Raw genomic sequence first — 18,305 nt, 5'->3', positions numbered from 1 at the left:
ATTTGAAGTGTTACTGATTGACACACAACAAATATCATTGTTGTTTTCTATATAGTTTAGTCGAAATAAATTCTTAGTTATTTACTATATTATGATACACCATATATACAGGATTGCATATATCTAATCTTCTATTGCGCATACCACAATGGAAAAGACATCTGAATTTGTTTTCCATTGCAGAATTGCCACAATTTTTTCTGCTGACTATAATTTCATATATCATTATTTTATCTCTCGATTTCAAAAATAAAAACCTTACAAAATTCCGAGTGATTAATGTTTAAAAGGCGAGATAAACAATAGAATGAATTTAAAACACAACAAATATTGTATATTAATATACGTATATTTGTACATAAAAATCGGAAGTGCTTTTACAACTTGTAGTTACATAATACAAGTGGGGAGGCAGTTACTAAAATAAATATGCTACTCTAGAGTCCAGGCATGATATAAGCAGTGTTATCCAGTATTTTGCTCAAAATCTCAGGAGAGCAAGCGTTTGTTTCTGGTACTTGTTGTGTGAGACACAGCAGTGGTCCAAGAGCACACAAAAGGGAATCCAGCAACACAGAGAGACTTCCAGATACAGCAATTTGTCCCTGAAAAAAATCACATACTTCAAATTACATTTTTGTAGTGTGAATATATGCATAGGGTCAATTAATTACATGGTATGGTTTACCAGTTAATAAGTCGAAGCCCAACCCACTACTGGTCTTGCCAAACACATCAAATACCATAGCCATAAAATTCAAAAGGTACAAGTCAAACACACTGCCCACACACTCATAGACACCAAAATCAAGGAAACGCATGCCATATGCACTTCCCGCACGAGCTGAACATCGATAGCGGACAGGCACACCACACCTGTATTCCCCTACTACAACAGTTAACACAGGGAAATGGCAGCAAACGACATGGGCGCAGACGTACAGTTAACAACAGCGCACCTAGCAGCGGCCGGAGAACTACAAACAAAAGATGCATGCCAAGCTACAGTACAGCGAGTCGCAACGAGGATAGTGGCAGTGGCCACTGAAATTAATAGAACAAAGAAGAAAAATCAGTTTTGCGGATAAAGTGAGTACTAGTTTCTCCATATTTATATACCACCGCGTCTCTTTTCCCAATTATGAATCAAATATTATTAATGTGATGGTCATATAAGCAACTTGATGCTTCCAATTGTACTAATGACACACGCAACAATACCCATAGAGAAATTACAAAAATCAACTAGTTGTTCACTTAAATGAGGCTCGACTTCCTTTTATTTAATTTTTTTATAACATTTCATTAATTACACTTGCAGTTCTTCACATGTCTTCTTGATATATAGCAGAACTCGTCGTCCTGGGTTTGATGCCTGGTGGTGCTACATACAGATTAAGATCTTACTATAAAGTGTAGGTCGAGTCCCAATTAGCCTATCTGTGCATAAAGTCAGTTTTGGGAATGGCCATAACTTTATTTAATGTTCAGAAACTTGTAAGCATTCACACACATGAAAGTTGGCAACCACGATGCTGTGCTATGTAGGTTGCTTACCTAACACAATCTTGAATAGAATGGGGGTTGCAACACTACATGAAGTACAACACATACTCTGTGTTGTATACTCCAATACTTGTGGTGCATTAACTGCCAATGTCCCAGCAGTAACATAAATGACAGGGGTGTGGTGGTGCCAGGGTGCCACCCCGGTACTTTTTTTAACCCCTGGGACCACCCTGGTTCTTTATTGTTGTAACAACTATTTTTTCCTTTAAAAGTTCCTTAAAATATATGTAGGCCTATATCGAAAACATATTAACTGATATAATAAAATACATTACTCTGTTAAGAATAGCCAGTAACTCCACTGTTATTTAGGCGAAAGAATCAATCAGCTGGCTGCATTGTGTTGACAATGGAAGTTAAGACTGACGCCGCCAGCATTTTCGCTCTCAACAATAAATTTTAGTTGCGATAAGACGGTGAAGCTTAAAAAGGGGAGAATTTGTGGCTGACTCTCACTTGCATCTGTTCTTTTGTTTTTAGCATTTGCATTGTGAGTTTCAAGGTCATTAAAATGTCTTTTCGGTCACGCTCTGCTTTTCTATTCGAAATGAAAAGAAGGTGTGTGAACAAGGTTACAAATTATTTCCAAAAAGTACAAAAAATAAAAATAAAACTGTGAGTGACAATGGTAGTGATTCTGCAGTACTGGATGTACATAGTGTTAATCCTTCGCCTAGTGTATCACATGTAACACCAGCAACAACCACCTCAGAAACGGCAACAACAGCGACATTCCAACATGAAGCCAATACAGGTAATGTTTCGCATTCTGATTTTCCCCCTATATGGCCTGAGCAACAGTGGTTGGAGCGTAAGCAAAAACATACATGGTTGATAGCAAGAAATGGGTATTTTGGGTGTAATGATTGTTGCTCCGTAGGTGGGCCAGATAAAAGTCAGGGATTATCATTAATTAATGAATGGATTAAGTGTCAAGTTTCATCTAATGGCACAAATAAAGAACAACAATTGAAGTCTTCAAGAACAAAAATGTGTGAGAAGGAGAGGGGAATATGGAAACTCTTCTCATAGGTGAGTGAAGGATTCCATTTGTCATGCATTTCTGATGAAAAATGGTCTAAAATATGTTCACATATTGCATATATTCAATATATTGGGTAAACTTTCGAACACAAAAATGTACACAAATTTTCTGTTACAGTTTCTGAAAAGTGCACTGAAAGTGATTTTTTTTGACAATTGCATGTTTATTATATAAGACAATATGAGGTTTACATATAAAGCTTTAAATATATTCTTCTTATTTTTCGCTGCTACAATTATTACTTTAACCTTTGATTTATCTTCTATTTCATAGTTTTTTAATTATTGATATGCAAGTTGCATATCAAAATGTTCTTGTAATTTTATAAACCAAATTGGAATTTGGCATTTGCTGCATTATGGGAGAAATTGGAAGGTTACGATAATATTTTTTCAATTTATGAAATACTGTGCAGTGAATATGTCTCGAAACAGGCATGTTAGTGACACGAGGATTTCTATTATGAGAAAACGCCCGAAGGGAAAGGACCGCCCTGGTACTATTTATTTTACCATTACACCGCTGATAAATGACCTCTTTAAACAAGACTTTTTGTTCTCATTGAGGCTCATATGAGTGCACAGCCCTAATGGTACATTCTACATTAATTCAAGCACTTCAGATTAAAAACCACATATTTCCAACAACTTTTCCCTCTTTCTATTTTTCACTATCTGCGCTAATAGATGTACAAACAACTGACATTACATGTAGTGTGGCTTCTTACCTCATGCTCCTTGAGTCTCTCTCCGATTATTGTTAGACTCTCCCCTAGTAACTTGAGGTGTGCGGCCACATCTACCGGCTGAGTGCCTACAACCTTATACAAGCCAGGCCCTACAACTGGTTCTGAAATTACAGCTGCATTGCTTGATTTAACTACAGGCCTGAAAGTAACAAACACTGGTTAGAAATTACGCAAATATTTAACGGGTAAGTTATAACTTTTATACAATTAGGATTAAATTCAAATATTACACACACCCTGAAATAAAAGTGCCCCTGATTTTGAAGGATAGCATCGGGTATAAAATCCACTGTACAAGCTTGCCTTTGTACCAGGTTGAATAAAAATCATGATTTTTATTTTTTATTTAAATCGATTTAAAAAAAAAAAACATGCTTAAAATTGCTTGTATGTATTTTGGCACTGTACATATTATATATTTTTTATACAAAAGCTTTTTATGGAAATGGCCCTGTAAAATATTTGAACAGTTTGATTAAAGCAAATACAAAATTACATAAATATACATTTTTCTGTTTCTGATACTGTATACGAGGGGGTACCCTAAAAAAACCAGAATAGCACTGCGCTGGGCAGAGCTTCCGTAGTACGAATTTTTCCTGCTAGGCAATCGTCGAGCAACTTGTTGTGAGTTCAGTGCACCCAGTGGCTTTGACGGGGAAGGTTGTCTCTGGTCACGGTGATTTTTTTTGTAAAAGCAGTTTCACTCACACCTCATTTTTTGTGATGGCCGATGTAAGAGAACACCGTGCGGCTGTGAAATTTTGTTTCCTGCTCAGGGAAAAATGCCGCAGAAACTGTTGCGATGTTGAATACAGCTTACAACGACAGCGCTAGGGGGAAAACTCAAGTGTACGAGTGGTTTTCTCGCTTCATAAAAGGTGACATGTCGATTGATGACAAACCTTGTTTTGGACTTCTGTCAACTTCCAGAATGGACGAAAATGTCGACAAAATTCGTGAACTTGTGCTCGAAGACCGACGATGGACCAATGAAGAGCTGGTGACGTTATCTGGACTATCTTCGAGTTCGGTTCAGCGAATTTTAACGGAAGATTTGGGAATGAGAAGGGTCGATGCGAAATTTGTGCCTCGGAATCTGAGTGATCAGCAAAAAGAGTGTCGAGTGGAAACATGCCGTGCTTTGAAAGAAGAGCTCAGAAGCGACCCAGACTTCTTTTTCCCAGGTCATTACTGGTGACGAGACATGGTGCTATTCTTACGACCCTGAAAGTAAACATCAATCAGCGATTTGACGATGTAGAAGAGTTGAAGAAAAAATGTTGACAAATGTATTAAGTTATTAAGTGTCATGGAGAGTACTTTGAAGGTGATACGGTTGAAAAAAAAACATTCTGGATGTACTCTACACTTGTAAAAAATATTTTTATAGCATTTGTATCTGAATTTTGGCAATTGTTTTAATGAAAGCTTGTAAAATATCAGCTGCCATGTTTATTTACAGTTTAATGATAATGACACTACGATTTAACATGATTAGTTGCTACTTTTAACCACAAAAATTATTGAATTTTAAATCAAGAGAAAAGTAAGTGTGTTTGCACTTTACATTTCCTTTCGTATGAGCTTCCCCCCCATCAGTACATATACAGGGTGTCCAAATTGAAATGCCCTAATTTCAAATACTTATATTAAACATAATATACAGGCAAGAACAGTGTGGTAGGTGGTACATGGTAGCTTAGCTGTGGAAATTTTAAATAGGTAATGAATAGTAATTAATCCGTTGTGCAACAGCCCATGAAGGGCCTAGGCATACCTACCGACTGCCGGTTTCCCTCCCATGCTTTCCTTCGTCACCTCTAAGCGTGGAGATCTTCAACCAGTATTGGAATAGTCGGGGGGTCAGCCCGACATATCCCCAGCCGTTATAGTAGGTCTTCTTGAACGGGTTACCGCTCACTCACTCGGAGCTTCCCAATTTCCTCACGATGGTGGGTTGCCACCGGCCTTATACGTAGGCCGAATAAATTCCGACCAGAGCCGGATTCGAACCTACGCGAACGATCTCAAGACGAGTGAACACCTTAACCTGCTTGGCTATGGAGGAGGACAATGAATAGTAAGGATTGGTTTATTTTGTATCATTCCAGGGGGTGAAAAGTGCAAATGACAACCAATGCTGAAAAAGCACAATCTGTGTGGTGGAACGCAGAATTGGGATCCATTATTGCAGTTCAACGACGGTTTCGTGCAGAGTATCACAGAGACCCTCCCGTTGCCAAGAGGATCAAGGCGTGGAAAGCAGCGTTTCTAGAGACAGGATCTGTCGCTAAGAGGCATGGTGGCAGCCGATCACCAACATCAGAGGAAAACGTTCAGCGCATTGCAGATGCATTTGCATGAAGTCCCAAAAAATCCGTTCTTATGGCGTCACGTTGTGACGTGTCATTTGTTTAATATGGAATAAAGAAGAAATCCCTCAACAGTGGAAAGAATCAATAATTGTTCCTGTGTTTAAAAAAGGTGATAAAATGAACTGCAATAATTACCGTGGAATTTCTCTACTCTCAACAACATATAAAATATTATCTAACATTCTTTTAACAAGACTAACCCCATATGCTAATGAAATTATAGGTGATTATCAATGTGGATTTAAACGTAACAGATCAACTACAGATCAAATTTTTCACATCAGACAGACACTTGAAAAAAAGTGGGAATATAATCAAAATGTCCATCAGCTATTCATTGATTTCAAAAAAGCATATGATTCGGTCAAAAGAGATAAATTATATAATATATTAGTAGAATTTGGAATACCTAAGAAGCTTGTTAGTATGATAAAAATATGCACCAGTGAAACAGAAAGTAAAATTCGTGTGGGTAATAATATGTCTGACAAATTTACAATTCATGATGGGTTAAAACAAGGAGATGCATTATCTCCATTGCTCTTTAATTTTGCCTTAGAATATGCTGTAAGGAAGGTAAGAGAAACTAAAGAAGGACTAAAATTAAATGGTGTGACTCAGTTGTTAGCATATGCAGATGATGTAGACTTACTGGGGGATGATGTGAATACAATTAAGAATAATGCTAAAATATTTTTCAAAACTGCTAAAGAGATAGGTTTGGAAGTTAACAAAGAGAAAACTAAATATATGCTTACAGGCCGAAACCAAGTGTTAGGTAATAATCAAAATCTAATTATTGATAACAACTCGTTTGAACCAGTTTCCAAATTCAAATACTTAGGAGTAATATTAACAAATGAAAATTATATTAAAGAGGAAATAAAAAGTAGGCTTAATTCAGGAAATGCATGTTACTTCTCTCTTCATAAACTTTTGTCTTCTTGTTTAATATCAAAGAAACTAAAAGTTAAAATATACAAAACAGTAATTTTGCCTGTAGTATTATATGGGTGTGAAACTTGGTCCCTTACATTGAAAGAGGAACATAAATTGAGAGTATTTGAAAATAAGATCCTTAGGAAAATCTTTGGACCTAAAAGGGATGAGGAGCCAGGTGAGTGGAGAAGGTTACATAATTTAGAACTACATAATTTGTATTCATGTCCAGATATTATTCGAATAATTAAATCAAGAAGACTTAGGTGGGCAGGCCATGTGGCACGAATGGGAGAGGAAAGAGGAGTTTACAGGATTCTTGTTGGGAAGCCTAATGTTAAGAGACCTGTAGGAAGGCCAAGACGAAGATGGAGGGACAACGTTGAGATGGACCTAAGGGAAATCGGTAGGGATGGAAAAGAGTATATAGAACTTGCTCAAGATAGGGAAAGATGGAAGGCCTGTGTTGCTGCAGCCATGAACCTTCGGGTTTAAGAAGGCTAGGGAGTTAGTTAGTTAGATGGCATCACGTGAGATTGCTCTCCCAAATTTTGTGTACGAACGGATTTCTTGCAATAATGGATCCCAATTCTGCGTACCACCACACAGTTTGAGCTTTTTCAGCTTTGGTTGTCATTTTCACTATTCACCCCCTGGAACGATACAAAATAAACGAATCCTTACTATTCATTAATTTAATATTTCCACAGCTATGCTATACCATATACCACCTACCACAATGTTCTTGCCTGTATATTATGTTTAATATAAGTATTTGAAATTAGGGCGTTTCAATTCGGACACTCGGTATTTTGTTTCCTTTCTTAAAGCCTAATAAACACTATTAAATGATTACAAGATTAATGTACTTTCACCATAAGTGATTCTGATATCTACAAAATCCTTATGGACATTATTCTATAAATTATTTATTTAACTCTTTCGCTGCGGTTGTCACTTTTATGCACAGCACACCAGGTGCCTTGCTCCGCGGAAGTCGCATTATTGCGAGTTCATACTTCCACTCGCTGCGGGTGTCACATTTCCGAAGTACGTCGCTTTTAGTAGCCTTCTGACATCTGTTGATAGTATTTTGAACTATTTGAACTTGTAGTATTGTTTTTATCCATATGATGTCGCTAATTACGCCTCCGTTTAGAATTCTTTGACATACGAGCGTTGAGTGCTCTGACTTGTCAGTTTCAAATGCATGTTCGAATGTAAACAACATGGCTTCGTCAAGTCGTCAACACTTGTCTGATAATGATGTTACTCAACTGTTATTTGCCGACTCAGAATCAGAAGGTGAATTAAGTTGTGACGATAATAGCGACAGTTTTTATGAGACTTCAAGTGGTGACAGTGATTGTGTAGTGTCTGATGAAGAATTTGTACCGCCGTACATCATGAAGCAGAGTGGAAAACAGCATTGATCTAGGTGCGGGAATTTCAAAATTTTTCAAAATATCATACCACCAGGGACTACAGAATGGTTTGCCAGTGCAATGAATGACTTTTGCAAGTTCTCTACAACATATTTTGCAATGTAATTTTGTAAAATTATACTTTCTAATTTTTTTAATTTTTTTTTTCAAAATTTCAAAATATCATACCACCAGGGACTACAGAATGGTTTTCCAGTGCAAGGATTGACTTTTGTAAGTTCTCTATAACATATTTTGCAATTTAATTGTGTAAAATTATTGTTTCTAAAATTTTTTTTTTTTTTTCAAAATTTCATACCACCAGGGAGTACAGAATGGTTTTCCAGTTCAAGGAATGACTTTTGTAAGTTCTCGCTCATGTACAGGGAGGTTATTGCAGCATGACACCGCAAGAGCGTCGGCCGCTTGCCGGCCCAGTCATGCAACAGGTGCCGGCAAATTGCGTAACAGATAGCCCGTTACACAAACCGCTTGTTTTGTAATGTTTCCACTTTTCACAATTATAGTTACAATTACAACTTAAATAAGCACGTACCTTGCCGCAAGGATGTTGGAAAAGGTGTCCTCTAAAATACAAATATTTCTGGCACTTTATTTCTGCCCATATCGCTTCTGACAGCAATGACTCATCCAACATAAAGGATTCAATTTTTCATTCTTGTCTTGCCTTCGAATAAACAAAACCGTGACTCTTATTTTGCAGATAACACAAGATTAATCCTTTTGAACACTAGAGTCAGTGGCGTGCCCAAGATTTTCGAGGGGGGAGGTTACGTATACATTATTATGCAAAACGAAAGCGCAGATAAACGAATTATTTAACAGTGTCACTTAATTTTAACGTGTGAATATTTTTGAAGTAAAGTAGCGATCATACACTGTGTGCGTTTTTCTTTCTGAGAGCGCCATTTGAAATAAGCACTTTTCCCCTTTTGCTACTATGGGATAAACTGAATATAAAAGGCTATAACTGCTCAACAACTGCATCTTTTTAAGAAATTTAAATTCTAAATGTAAGAATGAACAAAAAGCAACATTTTATGTAAATTCCGACAATTGTGAGTCCAGGGGGAAACGGGGGCCAAATCCCAAAGTTCTATTTTCCCCGTAATTACGCAAAATTTCTGAACGTCGTAATTTCCATTTTTTTTTTTTTTTTTCAAAGTTGCGGCAGGAGCATTACATATCCTCATAGAGTAGTCTTTTGTTGTGCTTCCCTCAAAATTTGGTCCATCCAGTGTCTATAGAGCCGACGCTAGAAGCGAAATTCCTCAGATGTCGCAAGAGCGTCAGCGGCTTATCGGAGTAGTGGTAAGCCGCGAGAAGCCTCTCGATACTACGCGAATGCGACAGCTGTCGGCTACCAGTTGTTTAGATGTGTTCACTTCGGTTTGCATTTATCAGTACTCGTGTTGTTCAGTGCTAGTGCTTTATCGTGTGTTAATTGTTATTCATTCATTAGTTATGCCGCCAAACAAATATAGTCTTGAACAAAGAGTTTTTATGTACGATACTTACGTGAAAACGAACTCTTGCAGAAAAGTAGTCAGGCGATTCGCAAGAAAATTTCCTGGCAATCCTGTTCCGGACAGACATACTGTTTACAACCTCGTTAAAAGATTACGAGAGACAGGATCTCTTGAACCTAAGAAACGTGTTTCCAGACGACGTGTTCTTACGGAAGAAAAGCTAGACGAAATTGGTGAACGACTTGAACATACTCCAAAAAAAATCCCTCCGTCGGCTTGCTCAGGAAACAGGCATTTCAAAATCCTCAGCACGAAATGCCACTAAATTACTTAGATTAAAACCCTACAAAATTACAGTGGTTCATGAATTGCAACCGCGCGATCACGCGACTAGAGTTCGATTCTGTAACTGGATGCTGGATAATATTATTGCTGGCAGAGTAAATCCAGAATTAATCATATTTTCAGACGAAGCTTGGTTCGAATTGAATGGCCGAGTTATTTCACAAAACAATCGCTATTGGAGCGCAGAAAAACCTGACCTTGTGCATGAAGTTCCGCTCCATCCTGCAAAAATTGGTGTGTGGTGTGGTTTGAATGCGCACAGAATAATAGGGCCTATTTTTTATGAAGGTACTATCAATGGTGAAAGGTATCGAAGAGACATACTACAACCATTTTTTGAACAATTAACGGACATTGAATGCCAGCAGTCATTTTTTCAGCAGAAGTCTGCTACTGCTCACACTGCTTATGAATCACTTAATTTTATTGCCGAGATTTTTGAGGACAGAATTATCAGTACTGAGTTGTGGCCCTCTCGTAGCCCCGATCTTACTCCTTGTGATTATTATTTATGGGGAACATTAAAAAACAAAGTGTATCAGAATAACCCGCGTACAATAGAGGATTTAAAAGAAAATATAAGAAGAGAAATTGCCAGAATCACACCTGAGGAGCTTATGGATGTTCAGAGGAATTTCATACGCAGATGCCGGAAATGTATTGGTGTTGAAGGAGGTCATTTTCAACATCATTTATAACACAGAAGGTTAGTGATCATCATTATTATTAGTTTTAAATATAATTTTACACTTTCGGTTTGCTTTATGCGCCGCGATGCTGTTTCTGTTACGGACTATCTGTTACGCAATTTGGCGGCACCTGATGCATGACAAGGCCGGTAAGCGGCCGACGCTCTCGCGGTGTCTAAGAAAGATTACATGTCAAAAATAAAGTGCCAGAAATATTTGTATTTTAGAGGACACCTTTTCCAGCATCCTTACGACAAGGTACGTGCTTATTTAAGTTGTAATTGTAACTATAATTGTGAAAAGTGGAAACATTACAAAACAAGCGGTTTGTGTAACGGGCTATCTGTTACGCAATTTGCCGGCACCTGTTGCATGACTGGGCCGGCAAGCGGCCGACGCTCTTGCGGTGTCATGCTGCAATAACCTCCCTGTATAATGCAATGTAATTGTGAAAACTATTTTTTTATAAAAAAAAAATATTTTCAAATTTAATTACGCAGCCAAGGGATATTGTGTGCCAGAGAATTCCGCAGCGAAAGAGTTAATGTGATTTAAACAGATTTAAATCAATCGACCTTGCAATATGCTAAAATTTAACAATTTGTTTATGACCAACATTTGTATGGTAGTTTGCTGTTATTGCTGTAATACACATTAGCAAATATTGATCTGCACGTTCACACACACGTCTAGCAGTGGCCCTGCTCTTTATAACAACACCATAGGCACCTACAGTTTACAGAGATATTTCAGTTGTATCCCCTTATTACATAAATTACTTGAACCATATCCATGGAAGTTTTATTTTTAAGTAGAAACATGGTACTTACTTAGTTTCTGTGACGATGGTGGTTGTCACTACTGGAGGCACGGGAGAAGGCAGCACGCCAACCACTTGCTGCGCGTGAATTCTGCCACCCTTTTCACCTGGGCGGTTCCCAAACTTATTTAAAAACTTGGTTCTTGACGGTGGAGCCTTCCATCGCATTGTACTTATTAAACTATCTTGGTTGAAACCTTGTGTAGCAAGTCGTTTTGCACGGCGCTTCCAGTTCTGAAAAAAAAAAAATATATATATAGGAATTTCATTTATTCATTGTACAACATTACACTATTAGATATATATACGAGGGCTATCTGGAAAGTAAAAATCATTCTCATCTGTCATGGGAAGTAATGGGGTGATGGTGCCACGTTTCGCAACAGTATAGTATGAGTTTGTATACATCCGGCTGTGGTGCAGCACCCAGTGTTAAGAGTTCTCCTAGCAAAGAACTGTAAAGCTGTTGAAATCCACTTGTAAAGTTTATGGATAGAGTATCATGTGTGAGATAATGGGTCAAACAAATGTGCATGATGAGATAAGAAGTGGCCGACCAGCTGTGGTAAAATCAGAATTGGAACACCAATAGTGCAAAGAAATTCAGTAAAAAATGGAAGATCAGAAGTCAGTTGGTATGTTTAAATTTGCAAGGGTTGCCAGTTCTGATACTTGGTCCACAATTTTGGTGTTGTGATGATAATTGTGTTTGGTTGGGCTTATTTTACTTTCCTTTTCTGCCATTTTTGGCTAACCAAGAAGATTGATTGATTTGCTGTTATAAGTCCACTTTGTGCACAATAAGACTATTCGGGACTGGACCTACAGTTCAAAGTGGGATCCGAACCACTATGTGCCTCCACCGGGTATCGAACCCGGGGCTAACCAAGAAGATAATGATGAGTAATAATATGATGGACACTCACAAAAAAATGCCAAGACTGGAATCACTGGCATTGTGATGCACTGTGGTAACCATTCTGCCCCAGGAGAGAATTATTGGGCAACTACTTCAAAGCAATAGTTACGGACTCCAGTCTTGAAAGATACGAGGGTCATCCAGAAAATAAAGACCGTTTGGTTATACAAAATGAAAAACACAATATTTATTGAAAAAAAAAAAAACAATTCTGTTACATACCTGAAGCTTCCTTCACTTCTCTACATAATCACCTCCTACATTTAAACATTTGTCGTATCTGGGCACGAGCTTCAGAATTCTCATGTTCATTAAGTCATGGCAACCATCTTTTGGGATCGTAAAGGTGTTCTTTTGGTGGATTTCATGCCAAAAGGCACTACAATCAATGCAAATCGTTATTGTGAGACTCTAAGAAAATTACGGCGAGCCATCCAAAACAGGAGGCGAGGAATGCTTTCTGGAGGAATTGTGCGCCCTCACACTGCTGGTGCAACTCAAGAATTGCTGGATCAATTCGGATGGGAAAGTTTTGATCATCCACCCTATAGTCTGGACCTTGCTCCTAGCGATTTCCACCTTTTCCCTAAGCTGAAAGAGTTTCTAGGCGGTAAACGTTTTGGAAGTGATGAAGAGTTGGAGAATGCAGTGACCATCTGACTTAATGAACTGGCGGCAGAAGAGCATAACATGGGAATTCTGAAGCTCATGGCCAGATACGACAAATGTTTAAATGTAGGAGGTGATTATGTAGAGAAGTGAAGGAAGCTTCAGGTATGTAACACAATTGTTGTTTTTTTTCAATAAATATTGTGTTTTTCATTTTGTATAACCAAACGGTCTTTATTTTCTGGATGACCAAATAGAAAACAACGCTACGGTGCTTTATGTTATTTTTTCTTCTTATCTTTTTCTTGTTATATTAGTAGTGCACTGGAAGGTCTTTAATTTAAATGCACCAACTGATTTTTGCCCTTCCACTGTTTACTGGATTTCATTAACACGTTCCCTGCCACAGTGGTTTAACCAATTCCTTCCTCCTGTGCCAAAGTGGATTATTTAAACTTTTGCAAATTGGCAAATTTAGCTTTTTTTTTAGGTAAAACATTGAACAGCCAAAACACTTTTTATGTGCACTTGTCGGTCATGCCTTATGTGCATCATTGTTATACTTATGACTGACATTACACTACGAAAAGAAAGTGCAAGCCACATGTTTCGATCATAATGACCAACATGGTGTGCCGCAGTTTTGGTCATTATAACCGACATCGCAGAAAATGTCTTAAGCTATTGTTGTTCAATCCTGATTGTTTTCCAATTCCTTATACATTGTTACATTTTAAAATCATCATATGCTATTGACGGAAACATGCGTATTTTTGTCAAATTGTCATACGAAGTTTTTATATTAGAGTCATTTCATGCGAAATCAACACAGCCTTTGACCTGACCATCTCCGATTTTCATGAAATTTGGGGAGTTGAAACTATGCATGGAACTTAGTAACTATGAAAATTTTTAGTCTCGTGCGTCTTGTAATTGTTAAATTATTCAAGGTCAAAGTTAGCAGAAATTGCCCTTTTTGAGCCCGCTTAGCTATACTAAATCTGCTGTAACTCCACCCCTATTTTGCCTAGGAAGCTCAAATAAAGCTTATTGTACAGGGAATTGAACAAGCTTTCCAGTGATATATAACAAGCCTACCTTTGGATAAAAATATAATTTTGTCACGTGACCTTGACTTTTGACCTTGAATATCTCAAAACATGTCATCACCAAAAATCGTGAAAAAAATATATTTGGTCCCTCATACCATACTCTAAAACATACCAAAAAATCATTCTGGGACTGCAATGGGATCAGAAGATACAAAATAATATGTGTAACTAGGTGACTGATAAAAGCCCCATTACATGAACTATGAAGAGACAAATGTCCCTTAACACCCCGTACAAAATGCAAAGAAGTTATCCTGGGTATAATTGGTCATGAAAGAAATAGGTTAAGCACAGGGAGATCCCTAGCCGTGTGTGTCAAGCGCAGGTCCGGCATATTGTTGACCGCCATATTGAATTCAACGCAAAAATTTCAAAGGAAAGGGGGTGATGTGATATATCAAATGAGGCTAGAATTTCACGAGAAATGAAGTGACGAAGGTTTATCCAACATATCTTACGCCAGCAAAAAGTTATACACATATCTTTCACTTAGAATTATTCTATTCTTCCTAATAACTTCAATATTATGCTTTATTATAAGCTATACAAACACACATACATTATTAATAAAATTACTATTAAAAATGAAAATATAAAATAAATATTATAATGTTGTCAATGTTCCTGTGAGCACACTCGTTGACGTCTCTCACACTCGCATAGAAAATTTGGCAATGTAGCATGTGCAACAACATCGCAAGCAGCAACTATGCCTTCTCTCAGATGGTCAATATCAGGGACTTTTAGTGCATGCACCATTCTCTTCAAATGTTTCTGAAGGTAAAAGTCCTCCTAAGATGTTAGATATGGGGAATGTGCAGGCCTTTTAATAGATCCCCGTGTGCCCATCAATCTACCTAGAAAATTACCATGAAGAAATTGCGAAAATGTCCACATAGTGTGGTCACACTCTGTCCTGTTTCAAAACTCTCGAAAAGTGCCATATCCCGTAAGCAAGGGTGAAAAAACCTGTTCACTTAACAAATCCAAGAAGCCCTCACCATTTAAGGTTCCGTTGTTGAATATGGACCAACCATTTCCGTTCGCCATACATTATACCACATAACAGTTGGGCTGAAAAGTTCGTAGGCTAACATAGTAAAAAATATTTTTTTGACAAAATTCGATTTTATTATTCAATATAGTTGCCTTTGAGGGCGATACAACGATTATAGCGGTCATACAATTTTTCGATGCCATTTTTATAGTACGATTTCTCTTTAGCCTCAAAATAGGCCTCAGTTTCGGCGATTACCTCTTCATCAGTGCTAAATTTCTTTCCAGCGAGCATTCTTTTAAGGTCTGCAAACAGGAAAAAGTCACTGGGGGCCAGATCTGGAAAATATGGAGGATGGGGAAGCAATTCGTAGTCTAATTCATATAATTTTGCCATCGTTTTCATTGATTTGTGACACGGTGCATTGTCTTGATGAAACAGCACTTTTTTCTTCTTCAAATGGGGCCGTTTTTTCGTGATTTCATCCTTTAAACGCTCCAACAACGCTATGTAATAATCGCTGTCGATGGTCTGGCCCTTTTTGAGGTAATCGATGAATATAATACCATGCACATCCCAGAATACTGATGCCATAACCTTGCCAGCCGACTGTTGCGTCTTTCCACGCTTTGGATTCGGTTCATCACGTGCAGTCCACTCGGCTGACTGTCGATTGGACTCTGGAGTGTAGTTATGGAGCCATGTTTCATCCATTGTAATATATCGACGGAAAAATTCGTGTTTATTACGGTTGAATATCGCTAAACATTGCTCCGAATCATCAAAACGTTGTTGCTTTTGATCGATTGTGAGCACGCGCGGCACCCATTTTGCACACAGCTTTCGCATGTTCAAATATTCATGCACAATATGTCCAACACGTTCCTTTGATATTTTTAAAGTCTCAGCTATCTCGATCAACTTCACTTTACGATCATTTAAAATTATTTTGTGGACTTTTTTGATGTTTTCGTCGGCAACAGCCTCTTTGGGGCATCCACTGCGTGCATCGTCTTCGATGCTCATTTCGCCTCGTTTAAATTTAGCAAACCACTTCTCAACGGTTGATTTTCCTGGTGCAGAGTCCGAATAATGTTTATCAAGCCAAGCCTTGGCTTCAACAGTATTTTTTTTCGCCAAAAAGCAATGCTTTATTAACACACGAAATTCTTTTTTATCCATTTTTTCACAATAACAAAAGCTGCTTCACTCACAATGCTATATCTCACGAACTAATTATCCGGCAGCTGTGAAATTTATACACGTATCTTTTGAAGGTTAGTACTAAGTAAAAATCACATGGATTTAATTCTAGTAACGCCATCTATGAGTCAGCCTATGAACTTTTCAGCCCAACTGTTAATTAGCTTACCAGCAACAACCATTCGACTGAACAAATCACAGGTATTGCATATTATTTTTATTAATTTCACCGTGAACATAAAAATTAGCCTCGTCAATGAAGAATTTTTCATTACAAAGGAAGTGTCACGTAATTGTTTGAGATACTTTTCCCAATATTCTTCACTATTCAACTATTTGGTGAATGTAGCTGATTAAAATCATATGCAATGTGCGTATACTTCCTTCTCTCCCAAGATGTCAGCGTGATCTCGATGAGTTCCTAACACGTTAGGAGCAGCATTCCAATGCTTTGTTTTTAACACCTCGAAAAGGAGAAAATGGTTACAAGCATGCAGTAATACATTTTTGCTGGTTAAATATATGTTGGATAAACCTTCGTCACTTCATTTCTCGTGAAATTCTATAGCCTGATTTGATATATCACATCACCCCCTTTCCTTTGAAAGTTTTGTGTTGAATTCAATATGGCGGTCAACAATATGCCGGATCTGCGTTTGACACACACGGCTAGGGATCTCCCTGTGCCTAACCTATTTCTTTTATGACCAATTATACCCAGGATAACTCCTTCACATTTTGTAGGGAGTGTTAAGGGACATTTGACTCGTCATAGTTCATGTAATGGGGCTTTTATCAGTCACATAGTTACACATATTATTTTGTATCTTCTGATCCCATTGCAGTCCCAGAATGATTTTTTGGTATGTTTTAGAGTATGGTATGAGGGACCAAATATATTTTTTTCACGATTTTTGATGATGACATGTTTTGAGATATTCAAGGTCAAAAGTCAAGGTCACGTGACAAAATTATATTTTTATCCAAAGGTAGGCTTGTTATATATCACTGGAAAGCTTGTTCAATTCCCTGTACAATAAGCTTTATTTGAGCTTTCTAGATGAAATAGTGGCGGAGTTACAGCAGATTTAGTATAGCTAAGCGGGCTCAAAAAGGGCAATTTCTGCAAACTTTGACCTTGAATAATTTAACAATTACAAGACGCACGAGACTAAAAATTTTCATAGTTACTAAGTTCTATGCATAGTTTCAACTCCCCAAATTTCATGAAAATCGGAGATGGTCAGGTTAAAAATTGCACATATCTGTGTTGATTTGGCATGGAATGACTCATTACTTTTTAACATAAAATGACTGTGGTTACAAGGACACTTTGCAAAGATATGTCTGTTGCTTAAATTAGTATATTTCACAAGTGATTAATTAATAAATGAGGAGTTCATCTCCTAAGTTTCAAATTCTTGCATATAGAGGCAGCACTATGTTTCTGCTTCAACACCTAATCATAGTACTAAGCTATCTATTCATAATTGGGAAAAGAGAGATGCAGTAGTATATAAATACGGAGAAAACTAGTGCTCACTTTTATCCGCGAAGCTGTTTATTTTTTCGATTAATTTCAGTGGCCACTGTCACCATCCTCGTTGGAACTTGCTGTACTGTTGCTTGGCGTGCATCTTTTGTTTGTAGTTCTCTGGCTGCCACTAGTTGCGCTGTTGTTAACATATGTGTTCCGCAAAAGTGCCGATGCTAAAAATCTGGTGACTTCAATAGTGCAAGCTGACAGTGCAAAAATTAGCCAGCATTGACATAGTAGATATGTACAGTTCAATCCCCACTGCGTTCAGTTGAAAGATGGCTGACAACAAACAGATCCCTGTTCTAGAGGTACAAGAGAAAACCACGCTATTGGAAGTTTGTCTAAAACATAACTACTTTCAGTTTGAGGATAAATTCTACAATCAATCCGAAGGACTTACGATGGGCAATCTGCTATCAGCTCCTTTAGTCAACATCGTCATAAACTGAACAAACACAAATGGTACTTCCTCTCCCCC

General features: G+C 37.7%; 1 protein-coding gene across 1 annotated transcript in view; it reads right to left on the bottom strand.

Moving 5' to 3' along the window:
- Positions 1-330: 330 nt before the first annotated feature.
- Positions 331-18,305, bottom strand: part of LOC145982070 (uncharacterized) — a 40,555-nt gene continuing 22,580 nt past the window's right edge. Inside the window, exons 8-10 of the mRNA XM_083115663.1 lie at positions 11,458-11,681; positions 3,342-3,501; positions 331-605 (exon numbers count right to left, since the gene is read on the bottom strand). Of these exons, the coding sequence (XP_082971789.1) occupies positions 438-605; positions 3,342-3,501; positions 11,458-11,681 (552 nt within the window). The 3' untranslated portion in view covers positions 331-437. The remainder of the gene's footprint in view (positions 606-3,341; positions 3,502-11,457; positions 11,682-18,305) is intronic.

This window comes from Lepisma saccharinum, chromosome 30 (genome assembly GCF_977018435.1).
Source record: "Lepisma saccharinum chromosome 30, izLepSacc3.1, whole genome shotgun sequence".
Lineage (NCBI taxonomy): Eukaryota > Metazoa > Arthropoda > Insecta > Zygentoma > Lepismatidae > Lepisma > Lepisma saccharinum.
Note: the sequence above shows the minus strand (reverse complement) of the source record. Positions and strands in the feature narration are given on the sequence as shown.